At 38.2% G+C, this 23112-nt stretch overlaps 3 protein-coding genes across 3 annotated transcripts; all 3 read left to right on the top strand.

The window, feature by feature from the left end:
* Positions 1-1481: 1481 nt before the first annotated feature.
* EAE97_005544 (uncharacterized protein) lies at positions 1482-3367 on the top strand (the record flags this gene model as incomplete). The annotated part of the gene is made up of 2 exons (XM_038876056.1): positions 1482-2782; positions 2836-3367. The coding sequence occupies 2 exons, from the start codon at positions 1482-1484 to the stop codon at positions 3365-3367; spliced, it is 1833 nt and encodes a 610-aa protein (XP_038733393.1).
* Positions 3368-12890: 9523 nt separating this feature from the next.
* EAE97_005543 (uncharacterized protein) lies at positions 12891-17275 on the top strand. Its single transcript, XM_038876055.1, has 3 exons — positions 12891-14288; positions 14341-16306; positions 16363-17275. The coding sequence occupies exons 1-3, from the start codon at positions 13815-13817 to the stop codon at positions 16917-16919; spliced, it is 2997 nt and encodes a 998-aa protein (XP_038733392.1). The 5' UTR covers positions 12891-13814; the 3' UTR covers positions 16920-17275.
* A 4711-nt stretch (positions 17276-21986) lies between these two features.
* On the top strand, positions 21987-22847 carry EAE97_005542 (uncharacterized protein; the record flags this gene model as incomplete). The annotated part of the gene is made up of 1 exon (XM_038876054.1): positions 21987-22847. One exon carries the CDS (start codon positions 21987-21989, stop codon positions 22845-22847), a length of 861 nt encoding a protein of 286 aa, XP_038733391.1.
* Between the last annotated feature and the right edge of the window lie 265 nt (positions 22848-23112).

Genomic DNA, 23112 nt, shown 5'->3' with positions numbered 1-23112 from the left:
TTATACTGTAGGAGGTCACTGCATGTTTTTATCTTTAGCCTTGCACCTAGATTCCCCAGGCCTAGCATTTTCTGGCACCATAATTTGATTACCTCCACCAGTAGGTGTACGGACTCACGGGACAATACAAAAATAAACTTGTGAATATCTTTTGATATATCGAATCATTTATTATAGGAATTATTGTGATTCTTGAATAGAGATAAAACAATCAAAACACAAATTCTGATATCAAACAATTGAAGAATAAGTTTATGAAAAATATTGAAAATTGAAACGTGTTCTGTTAATCCACACACCCACTGGTGCTCGGCTGGAATTAGGAGTTTCCATCTCTCCATACATGTAGCTGCTGAAGCATTATGAAAGCTCCTACACTAGATGAAGATAAGGAAGGTAAGAACATCGAGCTAATTTTTGCCAAACCAATTAGATATGCCAATCAAGGCTACCTAGATGGTTCTCAAGACTTCCAAGGTTTATTCACCAGCATCTATCACATGGACCGAGAGTTCCCGAGGTCATTTAGCAGATGATCTGGTATGAATTAGCTTAGACATCGGAGGTAGAGCTCCGATTTATCTGTTTCCAGTGAATCTAAAAAGGTAACAAGAGCTGCATATGCTTTGATATTTTCACCACCATTCACAAGAAATGATTAGGTAGAGATAAGAGAACTACATTAAACTGTGGAAAATCTCAGATGTCGAATGTCTGCACATATGCAAAGGACCAAGAACAATAGCACTGATCTCTGATATTATAGTTCCTACAGCAAAGAAGAGTTTCAAGGTATTCTCAATAGAATTACAGGAAGTTTCTCACTAAAGGCTAACCAAATACACATGTTCTAGCTTTATCAAAGGTTAGACGAGAGCACTCTCTTACCTAAGATACACTTCAAAGCTCATTCAGCGGTGTTCTGGTGTGGGAACAAGAAAAATACATTAGACAGATATTCCCTATATATATGATTGACAAACTTCCCTAACCTTGACTAACTAACTTTTTCACCTAATGTCTTCAGTCCTACATGAAATCTTCAGCTCTTCAATGGCCTTCAAATTCATAAAAGACTCTCACTGTAGAATCGTTAAGCTTATATCTACTTGTCAATTTCTCACCTTCGAAGATTAAAGCAAGTAAACTTATTCAGCTAACAACCACTGATCAACCAACTTTTCAATGTGGCGTCCACTAGATAGCTCGGAAGATAACCGAACCCACAAACAAGATTACTGCTAGCGTGGTGAGGGCTATTGACGGTCCTCGGTTCTTCATAATACCCAAGTCCTCCTCGAGCTTGACACTTTTAATTCTTTACAATAACACCAACCTTGAGCAAATAATCCCATCACAGAATCTCTGTACCATCATAGGATCTCCTTTATATTTTTCCTTCATACTTCTCCTGTCATTCATAAAATCTCCTCACTCGATCATATATCTTTCGTGCATCCAGACGACTTGATTACTTGAAAATGTCGACCAACGGAGATGAAAACAACCAGCTTGAAGCGGCAAGCCTTCTTGGATCAAATTTTATCGACGATCAAGAGGTCAAAATTAAGGAAGAGCCCTTGGAGGAAGAGACTGGAGTTGATCCATCCATTCCCCTTTATGAATCGGCCCTTCGTCTGGATCTTGAGAGCCAAGCTTCGCGGTACCGTTCCAATTCGCCAGCTCTGTCCATTCGACTCAGAAGACCTGAAAGACCTGCGTCCGAAATGCATGCATTCACGGCAGCTGGTGTAGACGCTTTGACTGATAACCGGCTTCTACAAGGGCGGCTCAACAGGCTGTTGTATACACCGCATTCAGAAGATGAGTTCCCTGATGATGAGTTATCTCATACTTCAGAATCTCAATTGAATGGGCGCGTTCACAACCCTGGCTATAGCCAGCCCGATGCTCCTTATTCAGAAACTCACTATCAGCAACTTGAGTCTTACCCACCTCAAATGTCTGGGTATCCTCAAAATCCATTTTCGCCAGAGTATCCTCATCAGTTGGATGGTTCGCTTGATCCGCAGTTTCCACAAACACCTTTCGTTGATGATCTAGATGATATAATAGAAGTTGACTCGACTATGTTCAACTCTACGGTTCCTTCCGAAGACTTCTCCGCTAGTCCGACGCCAACTCTTCAACAAGAAGTTTTATTCGAGAACCGAGCACCCTCTACACCACGTGCAAGTCGTCAAACAATACGAGAGTCGGCAAAGTCTAGGGCCAATAGAAATAGTGTTGGGGGTCAAAGAAATCGTGCCAGGCGTGCAGAAGATTTTGCTCCTCCCCCTGGTGCGATGACTGCTGCCGACGTTATGACTGTACACGAGAACAACGTCCGTCGTAGAAATAAGCGGTACAAGAGGGCCGGCATCAAACAACGACCTCTCGACGACATCGAACAGGATGTTGTCAACACACTTAACGAACTCGGTGTCCCGATCGATGCTAACGACATGTATCTCCAGGAGGTATATTCGCATAGAGATACGACGCTCGATGGAAGTCTGAACGAATCCGCAGACAGCACGATCGATACTATGGATACTGATGAGACAGTAGTCCCACCTCCTTCTGGTCTTCCCGAGGAACCTGATTTTCCAACAAGTGCTCGTTGGCGAGAGCGTGGCCCTGACGGTCAAGCAAGAGCGAGATGGGCATCTGCCCGATGGAGGGCAAAGAAAAAGGTTCAGGCAACGGAAGCCTGGAGAAATGCAACAAAAGAGGAAAGAAGAGCGATGGAAACCAAAGTAAAAGATGCTCTTGTGTTCATGTAAAGTTTTTAATTCAATCTTGACTCATATATCAATACTAATCGAACTATAGTGCAGACCCCATTCCGGTCGGACCTGTACCACTAAAATCTCTTGCACCATGGTTGCGATCAGAAAGAGCCATTCTTTTACAAGAAGTGACCGACAACAATAAAAGAATCCAGCTTTTGAGCAAGAGATTAGATACAGTGGCTGATGCCTACAACCGGCGTATTCAATACAAAACACAGAAAGCGGGAGAGCTTTGTGTTGCTCCTGGTAACGGTGAATCTCGAAAGAATTCACGGTTAACAAAAGACCGCACTCCACCACACAGGACAGCAGAGACGATCCTGTCAAATTTGAAAAAGTGGTCGGAGTTGGGGGATATTTGTCTCTGCCGACAACATCAGCGGTATCTTGTTGGGGATTTTGAACGAAGTGGAGATTTCCCCCATGGCCACGGGGTTAAGGAATGCATACCCAAGGACCGCAAGGATGATGACTGCGACTGTCATGATCATCTTCGAGATTTCAATGGGGAGTTCCCGCCAGGACATACGAAGACTCGTTGTAGTCATCTCCTCATTGGATCCAACAAGTGATTGAATCCACTTTTCAAGGACATGTAAGAAGCCTTGTTGCTACTTGTGTGTCAAGGACTTGGCCAACTTGTTCGGTTTTTGTTTGTTCGGTATTTCGGCTTAAAATTTGGGGTGATCAGTTTTTATTGACACTCACTTTTACTTGGTGCATGGACGGATAACAAGGAGATGTGGTAGAGATACACTGGATCGTGGTCTCGACTGTAATGAGTAATAACCTTGATGTTTTTTTCAATTTTTTGAAATGTTCTTGAAAGAACCTGGTGTACATATCAATGATAATAACTCGAACTCCTTGTTCTGTTAGTTTGAGGCGGCAGTTTGCTTCTTGGAGGGGGTTCCACGTAATACCAGTCTACGAAACACGATGATTTTATCAATAAACGTGCACCTTGGAATCTGTGACCTTTGCGTGAAATATACTCCGGCTGCGTGTAGCAGCTGTCTGGTAAGATTGTGGCGTATCCACCACAGAGAACAGAATCTCTGCTCTTGGAGCTCCTTTCTCTTAGCTGTTAAAGATATGTTTGCCACGAACGATTTCATGCGCAGGAAAGCTGGTTTTAAAGAAGCTTTGAGTGGTTCCTAGTGATCATGTTGTGAAGTCACAATGAAGTGAGGTTAGAATTTAGCGCCATAAAACGGAGCTCTGATAAAGTTAGCCGCGTGAATGCCGAAGTCTGGGTCCAAGGACACAGGCCTGAGTTTCAAACGCGGACAACAATAGGGAATTAAAAGAATGATATCAACTCTTGACGAAATCAAATATCATTTCACAATAGTTATAGAAGGTTCAAAATGCTGGATCCATTGTATTGTTCAAAGATTTCGAGTGTACATGTTTGAAAGCGACTGCCACGAGATCATCAGGTCCTTTCGAAATCATTCGGAGCGTGCTTCTCTCGAGGCTAGTAGTTTCTTTTGCTGCTTTCTCTTCATTCAATTTTTCAGAAGCTAAGGCTTAGTGTCGAGATAGAGAATTAATGGATGACGACAATGGAAGTTGAGAAACTGACTTCAGAGAACTGCTCATTGGCATCGTTGCCCAGGTGCTTCGCATTCCCATAATTTGATCTCATCACAAAACTTTCTCAGCCATTTTCTTCTTTCCCAATCTTTCTCTGGACTAATTTCTTTCTTTCCCAGGTATCCTCATTTAGAAGCGTGCCCTAGTAAATGCGGTATTAAATGGTTGGGTTTTCTTATACAAGAACAACTGACAAAGACTCTTTATTGGATTAGTGGTACCAGCTAGTAAGTTACACCAAATTCCAGCCCCCACAAGTTCGTACACAAGAAGTATATAAGACTCCTCACAGTCTTGTCGTCTGATATATCATACTCAGCAAAGCAAGACTTCATCTTCCCATGATGTGCAGACGTAGAAGGTCAGGACTTATTCTCCCGTTCTAGATCTCTTCTTGGTCACTGAGTAAGTACTTGCTTGAATTTTCTTGCAAACGACGGAAATTTTGTGAAAGAAGATAGGGATAGTCACTGTTGTTGTCAGCAAAAAACTAACACCAAATTCCTCTCAATACTCACTATAATTCTATCGGCTTTGCTGTCAAATTCAAGGCACGAACAAAATACTCTATAACTCTCGCTCAATCGTTGTGATATTTCCACAACAAGAGTTGTCGGGAACGATTCGAATAGGAGTCAAAAAGCTATGAGTGGGCATATAGGGTCTCATATCTTTCGAAGTACAAATTACGGCAGCCTGGGTGGGGTAGATTGGAGCGATATCGAAAATGATGGTTTTACGGAGAAGTTTTCACATCTATTATATAGAGCAATGATCTGGAGGCTCTAGATCAGATGGCCTGGAAAGGTCTCATGGCCTTAGCCGCTGGGTTTCTCAGTCTCTTAATCTCCAGCCCCATCACCCCCCTTCTCATTACCTTTTTTCACTCAATAACGTGTATATATATCCCCAGGAAATTCGGTTCAGGTCAAATACTTTGTGTGAAAAACAAGAACTATTCAAAAGCGAGATTATCAGTTCTTTATACTTCTGATTCCTACTCGAATACTGATTTAAGAAATTCAGATTTGAGCTTGAGTATAGCTTCAAAGACTCTGTCATACTTTTTTGCCGGCAAGCTTATTGCTGTCAACTTTGTGCCAACTGTCTGTCGAAAATATACCACAATCATTGCCGTTTTTCTGGTCATAGTCATCTACTCTTTTCCTTTCACCCCCTTTCACCTCTCCTCCACTCGTCCCCGATTCCACTAGTTCTTCCACTACAGAATAACAAAGAATCAGAAAAATCTCGGAGCATACAAACGCTCCAGTAATTCCAGGACATTTATCCTATCGACCTTTGTATTTAGTAAAGATTTTGCTAAAGTAAAGCCACCGTACCAAAGTGTTTTATATAGCAATCTACATGATTCCTTTCCAGAAAGCTCCCTTCAGATCAATAATAATCAGGGCACGTAACAAATTTCACCCGTTCAAACAACAATAAGTCACTTCCAAAAAGGTTGGAGGGGTCTAAAATATCCAAAAGCCTCCTCGTCCCAGCGATTCTCCAAGCGAATCCAAAAAGCCAAATCTGAAAGATTTTTGAAGTGAGAAAACAAGGCGGTAGAAATACACTATTCAATACTCGCATGTTAATTTTTCACGCGTATTAAAGCCAGTGAGCTTGTATGTTGTCAAACTGCGTTATTGTCGTACATTAAGTTTACACTCTCAATGACAAGAATAATATTCTTGAAAAATCAACAGCACGACTGGCACATGGAGCTGAATATACATATTGCATGCAGAAACGACGACGATTATGTGCTAGAGAAGTAGGAAGGAAGAGTCTAGAATATGCTAGGAGTGAAGAATCGAATACCATATCGATGAAAATCCAACGAACACGGGAACCCGACTCTGATGTGGTAGTCATTATGCTATAGAGATAAGAAGGAAAATTACTCTTGGGTGCGGGATTTTATATAGACTCACGCATATGCAGATACTCTAGACAACAATATCACAGCTCATGAAACGATGCTGCATCTAGGGAACTATACACATCCTTCCTCCCCCCTCTCCCATTCTTTCCTTGTTTCTTTCTTCAGCCAGCAGATAATCCACCAACAATCATCCAAATAAAACCCAAGACTCTAGAAATCTTCTATGAAAACAGAAATACATCTTTCCTCAAATCACATTATCCTCAGATTAATCTTTTCCTCCAGATTTGGCAAAACGATCTACCTACATCCAAAAAAATTATATCAATCCATCCCCTATCAAGAACCTACAAAATATACTCAATTTCCTCATTTACAGAAGACTCAAAAGACACAAGGGGACCGCATCCAATACTTTGGATAGATTCACCTTTTATATTTATCTTTTTCTAAATGGCTCTCTGCCATTGAGGGGATTCTATTCTTTAGTGTATATTACCATTCTTCTTTCTGTTCTCATTACTGCATACGTACTTCTAATACCTACCCATCTCTTACATCAACTCCCAAACCCAAGCCCAAATCCACGCCATACACCAACAAAATAAAACAGAGCACCACAAAACACAATCCCAAATACACCATAAACTTTCCCCCACCCTCACAACTCAAGCCCAGCACACCACAAACCCCTCCAAAAACACGTTTCAGACGTAGATAATCCCCCTTTCCAATCCTCCAATCCTCCATTTCCATCTCCATCCCCATCCCCATCTCCATCTTCAATCAAAACACCAGTGTTGAAATTCCCTCGCTCAAGCTCCCTATACATACCCTTTCCTTCCCATCACTATCACCATCACCATTACATTCCATTTCACTCCTCCATCTCATCTCCTCCAAATCCTGCAAACACAGTCACTATTCTCCCGACCTATCCCCAGCCAGCTAGTCTCTCATTTTCTGCATCCTAATTCTGAATTCCCCACCCCTCTACCCTTTTACTTTTGCGCACCTTGAGGAGCTGTGGCTCGAGAAGAATTTCGCCCGGGTAGATCGTAATTGTATCGGATGTATGATGATGTGCGTTACTTGGTAATTTTATATATAAGATTTCATATGTAAGACTTCATATGTAAGATCTTACAGATATACAAATATATAAAGATCCACTAAAAATACCTACATAGAGAATATAAAACTCATACTCATACACATATTCGCACACCTAGAATGTAATCTTATGTGAACATTGAACTTCACAGGAATCAGGTATTTGCTTATATATGGATATCATATATGAACATCAAGAGTCTGTATGGGTATCTGGTGAGGTGGAATAGATGATGAAGTAGATGTCTTTGGGATGAGTACGATATCTGGGATATTTCAAAGTACTAGATGATATATAGGAAGGGATATGTAGAGAGATATGCTGTATGTGCTGTGTGGAATGTTGGAAAATGATACATGGGGATTTGGAAGAGAATGAAGAGGAAAGAAAGAAAGGAAGAAAGGAAGAAAGAAAGAAAGAAAGAAAGAAAGAGATGGAGGGGTTGAGGGGTTGAGATCTGATATGATGAAGAGGTTAAAGATGAATGTATCTAAACTCTACAAATACAATTTGAGAAGTATCTAGAAAACCCCGCGTTTATTCAACTATCAAATCAGTAAACCGAAATGGTTTCTACAAGAAAGAAGGGAGAGGAGTTGATAGGTTTGATAAGAAAGGGGGTTGATAGATTTGGTAGGGAGCAAGAAGATGAGGGAGAGGAATGAGAGATGAAGAGATCGTATGAGGATACTTAGAAAAGAAAGGGAGGGAGGGATAGCAAAGATGAGGGATGGTGTGAGAGCTATCGGACTGTAGGGCTATAGGACAGTAGGAATATGGGGTAAGTTGAGTTGCGAGAAGATGAGATGAGATGAGATGAGATGGGGTATGGTATGGTATGAGGAAATGCTATTTTAAAATAGGAGAGGGGGAAGTTTGGTAGATATGAAGTTTGGTAGATATGAGCAAAATCTTGAAGACTTGCAATTCACACGAGTAATGAGAAACTAGACATCTATCTATTCATCACTATATCCATCTTGCATAATAGCCTTATCTGAATTTGTAACACTCTCTTTCCAGAATTATAAGTCGAGGGGAATGAAAAATATACATATGTATATTCAGCTATAACGTGGTTTATTATCGAGTAGCCTATATCATCAAATGGCTCACTTTCACCTCAATTTATACTTTCAAATCTATATTATTTAATAACAATTGAATCAATTAATTAAAACTATTAATAATCTAATAATCTAGAATCTATTATATTATTTTGATAGATTCTTATATTATATTCTATCTTTTTATATTTATTATAATATTAATTAGAAAATGCTTTCTTATTAGAATTTCCTCTTTTTTGATATTTATTATATTAAATCTAAATATCAATTTTTTATTAAAATAATATATCAAAAGCCTTTTATTTAGTGAATACTCTTTCTTAATATAATTAGGTTTTTTTATATATCAATATTTATTTAATACTTTATTTACTATTCGAAATATATAAATCTCTATATTTAAAAGTATATTTTTATAAGCTAACCTTTTTATATTTTTAATTAAAATTAATATAATCTTAAATATAGATATAAAGAAATTTATTTGATAATAAATTATTCGAGATTTAATTAATATTAATTGAAAAAAAGCTTTAATTAGATTATAAGGGATTTGAGAGATTTATTGATTTAAATTGAAAAAGGGAAGGATAGATATACAAATTCGAATATCTAATTTTGAGAATATAACTTTAGAATTAAATGAGATTAAATTTATTTCTTGAAATCCTAATTTCATATTTTGAAAAATAATTGATTTTTTATATATAATTTTAAAAATTATAAAGAATTCAATCTTCAAAATATAATTAATATATACCTTAATAAATTTATTAATTTGATTATTATATAAACATTTTAGATTATTAAAATAACTAATATCAAATAATTAAATTAAATGATTTAAATATAATAATAAATATAAATATATAATATTATTCTTTTTACAATATATTTGAAAAGCTATTGATTTATAATTTTTATACTTATTTAATATTAATATTTGATATTTACTCTTTTTTCGATTTTTAATATATTTATCAAAATATTTTAATTATTCTAAACTTATTTTATTATTTATTTATTTATTAAATATAGATTTAATAATTTATTTTATAAAAAAATTTGTTTTAATATATTAATTAAAGAAATAAATTTATTCTTGAATTATTAAAAATAAAGGAATAGTTTTATTCTTTTTATTTCTATATATTATTATTATAGTTCATTTTTGATTATCTAATTATATTATTTTATTTTTATTATTTCATTTAGTATTAGTTATTATTATTATTATATATATAATTTCTATTATAAAATTTATTTCATCAAAATTATAGAAATTTTTATTTAAAATATTATATTTCGCTTATATATTTATAATTAATCGAAATTATTTTTTAAAAAGTTTAAAATTCTTACAAAAAGTTTTTTGAAAATTATAAATACAATTAAAATACATTTTTAATTTGATTTGATATTTTATAAATCGATATACCCAAAGCTTTCTAATATATTTTACACCTTTCGATTTAAGAATATTATTTATTATATTTTTTATATTCTTTAATTTAAATAAAAATCCTTTTAAATCTATATTGAATATATATTAAATAATCATTTTTTCTTTTAATTCTATAATCTTATAACAATTTATTTGAGTTTTTATACAAAAAAATAAACCTTTTATTTTATATCAAAAAGTTATATAAGAAATATTATAGAATATAATAGTTTTTCGAATACTTAATTTTTTATTTTTATAAATAGTTTCAATAATAAGAAATATACAAGCTTTTTGATTATTCGAATTCATTATAGATTATTAATAAAACATATATTGAAAGAAATAAATATAAATTGAAATAAAAATGAGCTATTTGATGATATAGGCCATTCGATAATAAACCATGTTATCAGAAACGGAGGTATTATCATATATACGGATATCTATAAATCAGATAAACAGTAAACATTTATCAATATCTAATGACACATTTCTCATTATGAAACTATAAATAAATAGGTCCATTCAAATAACTATCTATTTTTCTACATTTGATATCATTTTATCTTATCTCAACTACAAAATCAGAACTATTATAAAAGACCTCCTGAACTGAACTGAATCAAACCAGACCAAACTACTCTTCACTATACATATATATCTCATGAGAAACAGAAATCAATTTGCAATGAAAAGAGATGCCTAGTATCTACGAGCATACATAACGTGATGGATCGATGTACTGAAAACACAATATAAATGGAGATTCCCACTCGAGCAAATAATATATACTGTAACAATCGATATATACCTACCTAGTAGTATCAAAACGAGAACTCAAAATCTTTACTCGAGATTTGGAATTCCATCTTGTGTTTATATTTATATTAACAGAGATGGGTAGTAGATACTTTGTAGATAAGTATAGTACCTATCGTAGATATGGTAATCACATAAATCGGTGAGGAATATTTGATACCGTCTGGCTGTGTAGTACCGATATCGTCGATGCAGACCTCGGCAGAGAAAATTAAGCTTACCCCACACACCGGCCATGGAGTTGTTGGCGAATGAATGGGTGGGCTATTAGATTAGATGATTTAGATTAGAGTATAGTACTTCGTAGAGAAGAGAAGAAAAAATGGATTAAGGGAAAGGTTGAATTAGATTAATGAAATGTACTTTGTAAATGTGTACGGGATAAGAAAGGAAGAAAGGAAGAAAGAAAGAAAGGAAGATGATGAAAGTTTAAATATATGGCATGCATCTACATAGTTACCTATTATTACAACTGGTTAATCGGTGTAAGATAGAGAGAGGTTGGACATTCTTTCCAATCATGTACTTCGTAGTGAGTGATGCGATGATAAAAATGTTGCGGTGAAGCAGAAACATTTCGGAGGATAACAACAACAAACTCACGCGGTGGATGTTCTAGGTCTGCGTGGATTTTCTAGGACCTAGATACGATACGCAAGAGATGGGGATGGAGCCGTGCGCTGGGAACTAGAGATGCAGAGAGTTTGAGGGTAGGTGGAATGGAATGGAATGGAATGGGAAGGAGAAAGGGGATGGTGGATGTGGATTGGGATTGGGATTGGGATTGGGATTGGGATGCGGATTGGGATTTGGAGTTGGAATGGTTGTGGGTTGGGGGATGGAGAGATGGGGATGGGGATGGGGATGGGGATGGGGATTGATGATGGATGATGGGGTGATGGGGTGTGAAGTGAATGTGAATGTGAATTTGTGAGGCTGGTAGAAGGGCACGTGAAGGGATGGGTGAAAGGGGGTAATTCGATACAATATCTGATATAATGTTCGATACAATGTTCGATACAATGTTAATAAATAACAAACAATACAAATGCAAGATATGAATACTATAATCTTGAGGGTTGCTGTTGTGTACGATATAATATAATGTAATCTACTGAATGCAATCTTCCGCACATTGATGAATAAGAGAAGACGATGATAAAGAAGGATGTCCACGGGTTTATGTTGTCCATTCGGAGTCCATCCCGTTTGATACTTGTTAGCAATATATAAAGTACACCGAGATGGATAGATAGATAGAACACTCGAGCACACACACACACACACACACTTGTCAAATAATGGAAGCAATCTAGAACATTGATGGAATGATTCATAAGGAGGTACCAAGTATCTGCTAATAAATACTAACCTGTGTATGGTGTATGGTACAGTACCCGTAGTAGTAAAAAAGACCGAGCATGCATCACGGAAGATTATTCATATTATGGCCGACGCTAAGGACTATCAGAAATATTGCTGGCGTATCTAGGTAGGCAGGTACTAGGTATATTTCTAACCTACCCAGATGCATGGTCAACACGTCGATAAAAAGATAGCAGATACTAGATTGTAGATACCAGAAACTAGATTGTAGATACATACCAGTCACTACACACAACATCCCAACACTTTATTTGTTGGCTGGTATGTGGCCTCTTTCAATTGTCCTTGATGAATACCTACCTCGTACATACATACCATATGCAATATGCAATATGCACTTACCATTACCAATGCCAGGCCAGTACTAGCATCCGAGTATCAATATCGGAGGATCTCTTGGTCATTCTCCAATCATGCCCCGATTTCATGCAATCATGAGCCTGGGATAATCTTCATATCGCACCAATGCCAGGCTGGGAATTATGCTCCATGCTCCATACCCCTCCACCGCCCCTCCACGCCAACTGGGAAAAGGTCTTTGGGGCCTCGTATCGTTAGTAGTGAACAAGTAGTAAGGTGAGTGAGTTATCGCTGGATGGATGAATGTGATGGTGCAGGAGTGCTGGAAGTAGATGGATACCATTAGTACCTACTTGTGTATATATTTATGTATACCCACTAGATACCTGGGTAGCTAATGCCACTCCCCTTCCTTGGAAATATACTCTAGGTATTGATCTAGGTAGGTAAATAGGTAAACTCTATTCTGCTCTAATAAGTAAAAAGGTAATAAAGAGCTAGCTAGCTAGTACTTTCCTCCTTGTTCCCTTTTTCATTCCATTCCATTCCCTTCCTCCCTTCCCCCCTTCCCCCTTCTCCCTTCTTTTCTTTAAACTTTCGCTTCAAAACTGTCCTGTCTTCCCGTCTCCCATCTCCCATCTCCCATCTCCCATCTCCCATCTCCCATCTCCCATCTCCCATCTCCCATCTCCCATCTCCCATCTTCCCGTCTTCCCGTCTTCAAATCGCAAAATAGTATCAATATCATCAATCTTACATATGATACAGTCTTCCAAAGACAACAATTGGACGAGACAAAGGGAATCTATTAATTATTTATAAATCATTTACACCGATCACGTATATCATTCGTCAATACGTCTTAACTTTAATTACGTCACATAATTGTACGACCTGAGCTTTTGCTCCGGCAAATCTGCAACTTGGTGGATTGTTTTTCATCAGAAATCAGAAATTTTGGGGATAGAATATTCCAAGGTGTGCCATCAATCCCCAATTCCCTCCTTCCATTCATTCCAAGATTTTCTATATTACGCTCCTGCCTTGTTCCAACCACTTCACCCACGTTCCTACCCGAAAGGATATAAACCAAGCAAATCCGGTCCCAAAGATCAAAAAAAGACAACCGTCGGATTGGGAACGAGATACTTTGTTGTCTGTTGTTATCCATTCTGCCAAAATTGATTTGAGAGATTTTTGAGAGCCATTCAAAGTTTCACAAACACAATACTACCCCTCCATTCACATATTTCTCCGCCTAAAAAAAGAATCCATCTGCCATACGGCTCCTCTTTTACCCAAAGATTCACCCTGTTCTAAACCTATTGATGCCCGTTTCTTCTATAAATACCTTCAATACGATTCCCAAATAAACTTTTACTTATCATTCATCATGGCAGAGAATTCGAGAGATTCGCCAAGCTCAGGCTTCACCGAGTCATCAGCAGCAGCAGCAGCTACCCCTCCACCACAAAGACCAGCGGTTCTCAAGAAACAGATTACTCGACACCCAGCTTTAAGTCCGTCGATTACGAACGTTCCAGTGACGCCGGGTGGTTATTTGGGGGCGTACGAAACGATTCAAGCAGAAGATAAATCCATCGAGATCGACGAGCAAAACTATTTTATCCAAGGCTTCAACCAATCTTCTATCATGGCAAAATCTCCATCCGATGCCGAGACGGGCACATTATCAAATCAAGAAGTTCTTCGCAGAATGAGTCTAGCTCCTGGTCGCGAGAGACAAAATTCCTTATCGGATCTTGATCCACGCGCGGCGCATCCTTCGTTGAATTTGACTGGAGGCATCATTTCTGCGACATTTTGCATACAGCAATCTTTGATGTACAGAAAAGGCTCAGATTGGGTGAGTGCGGAGACACATTTTTGAGGTAACTCTGATACTAACGATCGCATAGACATGGTCGCAAAGACATGGTGGTTCCTCGCAATTCGACTCTTTCAGATATCTCGCATCGGAAAAATCGCCATGGCATCATACACTAGTTGGCTGGACGGGAGAAATCAACCCGATTGAGGATCTTACTCCTCCAGATACTCCTCCTCTTGGAGGTCATCCTATACAATCGCAACCTCCACAAAATAGAGTTCCTTTCAATAAGTGCTCTGCGCCAATCCCGGTTGATGGCGTTACTATGCCTCCAACACCACCAGAAACCGATGGATTATTTGTTACAAGTGAAGATAGGCAACGACTGGAAAGACAACTGGCAAATCAATCACATGGAAAGATCGTCCCGGTTTGGTTATGTGATGACGCAGATACTAGTGAGGACGGAAGTGTTTGTTTGAAAGATCAATCAAGATGGAGAAGATTCGCCGAGCATGAATTATATACTTTATTCCATTACAAACAACACGAGCCTACGAACGGCCGACAAGAACGACAATCCTGGGCGGATTATTATCGCATGAATCAAAAATTCGCAAATCGAATCCTCGAAATTTACAAACCGGGCGACATTGTTATGGTTCACGATTATCATCTCTTACTGCTTCCCAGCATGTTGAGACAACGCGTTCCACACATGAGCATTGTCTTCTATCTACATATCCCATTCCCCAGTAGCGAGTTTCTTCGTTGTTTACCGAGAAGAAAGGAGATATTGGAGGGTGTGTTGAGCGCAAATTTGGTCGGATTACAATCATTCAGTTATACACGTCACTTTAATTCCTGTTGTACTCGTATTCTAGGATTTCCATCTACGAGCGCAGGTGTCGAAGCATATGGTGCGAGATGTGATGTGGCGGCTTTCCCCATTGGAATTGATGCGCGAAATGTTGAAAAGCTCGCTTTTGATGATCCTGCTGTTGATGAAAAGGTTGCTGCACTGAAGAAGTTGTATGCGGGCAAAAAAATCATTGTCGGTAGAGATCGTCTTGATAGTGTTAGAGGTGTTGCACAAAAGCTCATGGCCTTTGAACGCTTCTTGGAGAATTTCCCGGAATGGCGTGAGAAGGTCGTTTTGGTGCAAGTCACAAGTCCAACCAGTGTTGAAGAAGAAAGAGAGGATTCTGGAAATAAGATTGCAGCCAATGTTGCCGAACTTGTTGCGAGAATCAATGGTCTATACGGATCTTTGAGCTTTTCACCCGTCCAACATTATCCTCAATATCTCTCCCAAGAAGAGTATCTCGCTCTTCTTCGTGTTGCAGATGTTGGTTTGATCACGAGTGTCCGTGATGGCATGAACACAACAAGTTTGGAGTACGTGGTTTGTCAAAAAGAGAATCATGGTCCTTTGATTATCTCCGAATTCTCTGGATCGGCTGCTGTCTTGGATGCAGCCATCCACATTAATCCGTGGGATTTCAATACCGTTGCCGAAAATATTCGACTTGCTTTGGAACTGCCCCCGGCCAAAAAAGCAGAACTTCATGAAAAGTTGTCCGAGTACATTTTCAGTAATGACATCACAACCTGGACGAAGAGTCTCATTCGAACATTGATCACCAAAATCAGTTCCAACAGTCATGCATTTGCAACACCCCTTTTGGATAAGACTTCTTTGTTGGCCCAATACAAAGCTGCCAATAAGAGATTGTTCATGTTCGATTATGATGGTACTCTTACTCCGATTGTTAGAGATCCTGCGGCAGCTTTACCTTCTGATAAGCTATACCGAACCCTGAAAGCACTCGCCTCCGATCCTAAGAATGCCATTTGGATTATCAGTGGTAGAGATCAAGAATTCTTGGGACAACATCTAGGACATATTCCAGAGTTAGGATTCAGTGCTGAACATGGTAGCTTTATGCGAAATCCAGGTAGCCAAGAATGGGAAAATCTTGCTGAACAATTCGATATGGGTTGGCAAAAGGAAGTTATGGAATGTTTCCAGAAATATACTGAGAAAACTCCAGGTTAGTAACATGTCTATGCAATCGATTTTGGGGGGGTTTGTAGCTAACAAACTTAGGCTCTTTCATTGAACGCAAACGTTGCGCTTTAACATGGCATTACCGTCCTTCAAACCCAGAACTTGGTGAACAGATGTCTCGCGAATGTCAAAAAGAACTCATGGCCACTGTTGGTAAGGCTTGGGACGTCGAAGTCATGACTGGTAAAGCAAATCTTGAAGTTCGTCCTACTTTCATCAACAAGGGATCGATCGCCAAACGCCTCGTTGATGCTTACGGTAAAGAAGTGGGACAAGCTCCTGAATTCACATTCTGTGCGGGTGATGATACGACAGATGAAGATATGTTTAGATCTTTGAACAACAGTGAATTGGATGTAAACCATGTTTTCACCGTTACTGTGGGCGCATCAAGTAAACCAACATTGGCTAAATGGCACCTTTTGGAACCATCGGATGTTATTAGTAGTATTGCACTTCTTGGTGGAGGTGACACAAATGTAGCTGATTTGGGACCGGTTAGTGTCATTGAGGGGAAAGTTCGAGAGGATATGATGGGAAAGTTGGAGGCATCGGACATGATTCCTGGAGCACCTAGCACGGGTGAAGCAAGATAGGTTGTCTTGTCAGGTGCAAGGGAAGGATTGTTAGGTTTGAATCTTTTTGAGGTATGGGCATAGCGTCGGATGGGATAGGTCTTGGAAGGAATTATGAATAGTTAGAAGGATTATGAAATGATTGATAGGTTGATTCGGGGTAGATTTGGCAAGTAGGGATACATGGACATAGGATAGGATAGAGCGTTGTGTTCAAATTCGATTTGATGCGCTGTGAATAGGGTGAAGGGATTTTTGAACATGCGAATACCGAATAGAATAAGTAGATGATCTCAGATTATGTTTGTGCGAATGTATAGGTTGATGCAATGATGAGGAATTTTTCAATTATTTAAGTAAATAACAAGTATCTGAATGATGGAATGGTTTATATTTATTTCTGGGTACCTAGGTAGGGATGGTTGGATGATTTCGTGGATTTGTGGATTTGTGATTTATGATTGTTGTTATTTGTGATTTGGGAATTGGGGAAGTTGTGTGTGTACCTAGGTAGTTATTAGTAGCTAGTGGATAGTGACTGGGCAGTAAGTAGGTAGGCTAGGTAGGCTAGCTGAAGGTGAGTGAGTATAAGTGTGATTCTTTTGTGTGATTGTTTTGTGTGATTTTTTTTGTGTATTTACCTGGGTTCTTTTTTGAGAGGAGAGGAGGGAGAGGAGGGAGAGGAGGGAGAGGAGATATTTATTGGATTGGTAGGTGGTTGGGTAGGGGGTTGGGTAGGTAGGGAGTTTCTATACTGCTTTTTGCGGAAGGGGTGATGATGATGATGATGATGGTAGGTTGGTAGATTGGGGAAAGGAGAGAGGAGAAGAAGAAGAAGTGAGTGTGATGTGGTGTGTGGTGTGGTGTGTGGTGTGTGGTGTGGGAATACAGATATCTGGTATGTTTAGTTAGGTTTGTATTGGAATGGATTAATAGTGATGTGGTTTACTGATGTGTTATGAATAGATGATGTGTTATGGTATGGATAGATGAGATTGATTAGATTTATGGCTTTATTTTATTGTATTGTGCGATGTGTTGAGTTGAGTTGAGTTGAGTTGAGTTAGTTATAGGCTGGCTGGGTGGGTAGCTATCGCGTTTGAGGATGGAGACAGAGTTGGTCAATCTGTATGGAGGAATCTTATAGGTTAGGGAGGAAATCTTGGGGGTTTGGTACACGATGTGATGTATGGGAATCTGTGGGGGGGGGGATTTTCAATTTGATTCACGAGGTCTGTGAACTGGTTTTTGATGTTGTGGTGGGTGGTGTGGATTATGTTATTTCTTGTTATGAATACATTGGTAGGTACATTTTTGTTGTTGTGTTATCTCCGATTTGGGATTTTGATATCTTGTTCCATTTCCATTCCATCGTGACCCATTCTATCTCCGCCTCTTTTTTGCTTCATCTTCATTCTCATTCTCATTCTCATCCGTAGTATCATGGATATGATGCTGATATGTATATTGTAGATTTAATCACACATCCTGAGAATTTGCGGGGAATGGGCTTTGGATTGACGAGAAGGGGTATGTGTCTGGAGATTTGTGTTTTTCGATTGCATAGGGTGGGTAAAAAGGGGGTGGAGAAAGGATGGGGATGGGGATAGAGTGGTTCTTATATGTTTTAAGGAGAGACGGGAGGGAAGAGACGAGGGGAGAGGACATAGAGGGGGGTAAGGAGGGGGAGGGAGAAATTAATTTAGAAGAAGGCGAATGTGAAGAAGTGAATTCATTCCATGAAAAGTAATCATATCTACCTAGCCATTCAAGATCTAGATATATGTATCAAAGTTTAAATTTCACGTGTATATAAATACTCTATCCGAGATTTAGAATTGATAAAAAAACTTAATCCAATCCGCGTCTAACTTATCGAGGAAAGCGTATTCTACGAGTTTAGCTTACAGTTCGATTTTTGCAATAGACTATGATATTTTTCTAGATTTTCTATGTTGGGAATTGAAAGTGTTTGATGGGCGGGTGGTGTGTAATTTCTTGTGGTTGTCATTTCTCGTGGTAGTGTTTCAATTGTTTCACGTCGTTGCATTTTATCCAAATTTTGGGGTTGTGATGACCATGCTTGCTTTCCCAGACTAGTATCAGCTCTTACAATCATTTTGTTTTGAGTGGTTCGAGGGTTCTCGAAGTACCCTGGTGAGAAGGATGGATAGACGAGATGGTTTGTTTGGAATTTGGAAGGGTAGTGAGGAGGTGATGGATTTTATATGTTCGTAAGAAAAAACAGTAGTAAGTTTCAAGGGGGAGGGAAGTGAGTTTCTTACGAGTCAGTAGTGGAGGATCACCATGAGTAGAATCTGGAGTTGATAGTGAATATTCTATTTGCAGTTATTGCAGTACCTCACTTGCCTATTGAATCTTTTTGGGTGAATAGGAACCTATAAACTTTTCTATCTATTTGTATAGAATAACTTCATGAGACGACTATAATTTATAAAGACTTCTTTTTAAGCTTAAAAACATCATCTAAAATATCCTGATATCTTCAAACTGAGAAGGATATCCAAGATGTAGATGATAATGAGCAAGATGATCTTTTCCGCGTTGTATGGTCCCCTCCAGCTACTCTCTCATTCTATGACATTCATCTTGTATTATTTTTGCTGTTATTTTACGCCATCAGCATCATTTAATTCCCGTCAACATCAACCTTCATATTACAATCACATACATCAAGCATAAATAGGATAAGAGAACCCCTTAAATCCTACTCCCAGAGAAATTCTTAAGCGAAGCTTAAGAGAGCGTGATATTGATATGATCATTTGGTGTAGCATGTATTATATGGAGTATAAATTTATCTAACCGTTTTGTGTAGATGGGTTTAGTGAGTTATATACTGGCTTAAGCTTTAGGTCCTGTGTGATTTATTATGTCATTTATTGATTTAGTTTTGAAGTTGATGTGAAATGGAAATATTAGAGAGAGTAGTATGTAATGACTGAAATCTTTCTATTCTATTACTCCTATACTTCATGAGACTCTTCAACAAATACTCGGTGAAGAAGAGATCAAAGTTCCAATCATCTCTCTATCCGCATGCTCTGTGATCTTTCATGATTTTCTCTACAGCACACATTCGAAGAGATATTTCCAGAAAAGACCGTGGATATCGAGGCAGTGATTTACTCGTGTCCTGATATCAACGGAAATGCGAGTATATTGAGAGATTGTCTATCACGGTATTTGAATAGTTTGGAGTAGTACTAATTAATACAAGAATTAAGAATAAGATAGAATTAGTAGTGATTATTATAGATACCTATGTTGTTGAAAAGGTATTAGAATATAAATAACAGATTTGAATTCAAAAATAACTTTATATTCTGGAATCACGTAAAAAGAGACACTAAATAAAAATGGAAATTAAAAAAAAGTTTGAAATGATTTCTATTTATTAAAATAAGTTTTCTTGATTTCGTAATAATTATCTATACAATTTCTAAAATCAATAAGTATGATATTCTCAGTTCAATTCTATAAATCTAATTTTTCGATCTTATGAATAGTTGAATGCTACAGATTCCTGAAGATCAATTACATACTTGTTCCAATTCTCTTGAAGACAGATGATCCTCTAAGATTTGCTGAGTTATATAGACAAGATCATTTTGAGATCGATACTCATAAAAATTGCTAGACTCAGACTCTCAGGGGTTAATCGACATCAGTCGATATGGGTTCTCTGCCAAATTTTCGGCAAAAACTGCTGCATTATTCCACATCTGAAGTTTTTAGCAAGTCATGACTTCGAAAGAGACTTCAAATAACTGGGTTTCCCAGACTGACTCAAGAGAACGCTGTAGTGGCCCAGAAAAAACTCAGTCTTTCGTAGCGGTCAGAATATAGGATTTTGAAATTGATAAAACGACTTATTTTACAGCAAATCGTATTAACCGTAGCTCAAGTTTCCACCCATGGTCATTACTGTACCTCAGGTTAATGGCCTGTAAAGCACGTCAAGTGATAAACGTTATAGGGCATTGAATTGCTGCTCCTTAGTTTAGCCGAAGTCGTCAGATAGATATTTCTATCCGTACATCAACGAGTGCACGATTTCAGAAGATTCTCTCAGAAGTACGGAAAATTATCGATAGTAAAGGTGATTTGAATGTTCTTTGATTTGGATAAATGACCTACGGTTTGATTTCTTGATAAGAAATAAGTATCTAAAGAAAGTCTCACGATATCTTGACACAATTATTCAGAGCTACCTCAAATCGAACTTTCTCGTCGTCTCACAGATTCGTGTAGCCACTGTTGTATCATTAATGTCGGATCCCTAGGTTTCGTAGTGGGCGAGTTGCCAGGCGCGCTGTTTAGAGCTTTTGTACCCCCTTCTACATCAAAGGGCTCGTTGTTTGATACGAATTTGATGTTCGAACGATATAAACTTATATTCCGATATGAACCAACACATGAACATATGATTTGTTGTATTATAAAGGATCACTATCATATAAGTATGTGCGAGTTGGCGTCCGCATTAATTCAGAGCCCTTGTGCTTGGGAGTGAGAGTGGGAGTGTAGACACAACGGGGGGGCGACTTATAGCTCTCCTTCCTCCCCCTTTTAGAGCTCTTTGAATATCGCAATTCATATCATTCAATTACTCTTATAACCTTAGATTACTATATAACCTTACCATAATACCAAATGATAATAGAAATAAGTCTACGCTACAAAAGTTTTGTAAAAACCTCGATATCATGTTTTCTTCGCTAAGCTCTAAAACATTATCTTCACACTTTTAACAAAAAGATACATGCACCAGGTGAATGAATTGATAGATAAAACTTATGAATAGATAGATATCACTTAAATGATGTAGTTGAACTACTTCAGTAGTTCAATTTATCTCTGGACTAGAGCAAGCTATCAACCCACTAAGTAGTACTAGTCCCCGTTAGTGATATGCACGAAACTACATAAATAATTCCGGAACTGTTTCCCGTTCTTTTCCTAATATCCTTGCGCATTCAATTCTACATTGTCGTCTTCGCACATAATATTCTACTTGTAATAACAATTAAAACTGCTATCAATTACAATATTATAATGGTCAACATGACAAGAATGCAAAAAACCAGTTTTCTCGTGTTGTCCGATACACACGATTACCAATTTGGCGATAATGCATCAAGCAAGTTACAGCTCCCCGTTCCAAAAGTCGATGTTCTGCTTCACTGTGGAGATTTAACACAAGTTGGAGGTGTTCCCGCCTTCAAAAAAGCACTTAAGATACTCAGCAACTTTGACGCAGAGCTTAAACTAGTTATCGCAGGAAATCATGATTTGGAGCTTGATAAAGGGTGGTGCAAAGCACACCTCGAGGAAGACGAGGACTATCTTGACGACCATGCACGAGCCATGGAAGTAATGAAGGGGGAATTAGCGAAAGAAGCGGGTGTTACTTATTTGGAGGAAGGAACGCACACTTTCAATCTTAAAAGCGGTGCAACATTTAAGATATATGCTTCTCCATACCAACCCGAATTTAACGATTACGCCTTCCCCTATAAACGTAATGAAGACCGATTCAATGCATCTGGGGAGATTGCAGAGGGAGTAACTTCCATTGCTGAGAATCCTATCCTAGCTGATGTGGATATTGTTATGACACACGGACCACCAAAGGGCTTCTGCGACGAGAACTTGGGCTGCGAGAATACTCTTCGCGCAGTCCAACGTGCGAAGCCTTTGATGCATTGCTTTGGCCACATCCATGAGGGGTATGGCGCCAACAAAATCGTATGGGAGGATAAGATGAAGGGAGAGGATGAACTGGTCAATAATTATCCGCAGGCTATGGATTTGTGTATTAAGTCTGGCAGAGAAACTCTGATGGTTAATGCAGCGATTCTGGATGGAGAACATCAGCCTACCAATGCTCCATGGATCATCAACTTGGACTTGCCTTCTTTATAGGCAAACGCTTTCACATAGTCCAGGCTGTAATTCAATAATATAGGGATTTAAATATCTAAAAGCAATTAGAAATCTACAAATAGTTGAATTTCTCATCAAATTTGGTATCTCAAATGACTTTCTTCCTAATTAGTTTAGAGATTTGATAATCTTCAATGTTGAATTGATATCCGGACTATTGAATACCTTGATTTGAAGAACAATTAGATTAGCTCAAGCTACGCAACAAGTATCAATCATTACTTCAACCCTATGAATTGATTAG

This window comes from Botrytis byssoidea, assembly GCF_014898295.1.
Source record: "Botrytis byssoidea strain MUCL 94 chromosome Unknown BBYS_009, whole genome shotgun sequence".
NCBI lineage: Eukaryota > Fungi > Ascomycota > Leotiomycetes > Helotiales > Sclerotiniaceae > Botrytis > Botrytis byssoidea.
This window is presented reverse-complemented; position numbering and strand designations above follow the sequence as displayed.

Excerpts from the sequence above, each read along its gene's own strand:
- EAE97_005543 (XM_038876055.1), top strand. The coding sequence starts at position 13,815 with ATGGCAGAGAATTCGAGAGATTCGCCAAGCTCAGGCTTCACCGAGTCA. Across the intron at positions 14,289-14,340 it reads ACAGAAAAGGCTCAGATTGG|ACATGGTCGCAAAGACATGG; the intron begins GTGAGTGCGGAG and ends ACGATCGCATAG. Across the intron at positions 16,307-16,362 it reads ATATACTGAGAAAACTCCAG|GCTCTTTCATTGAACGCAAA; the intron begins GTTAGTAACATG and ends TAACAAACTTAG.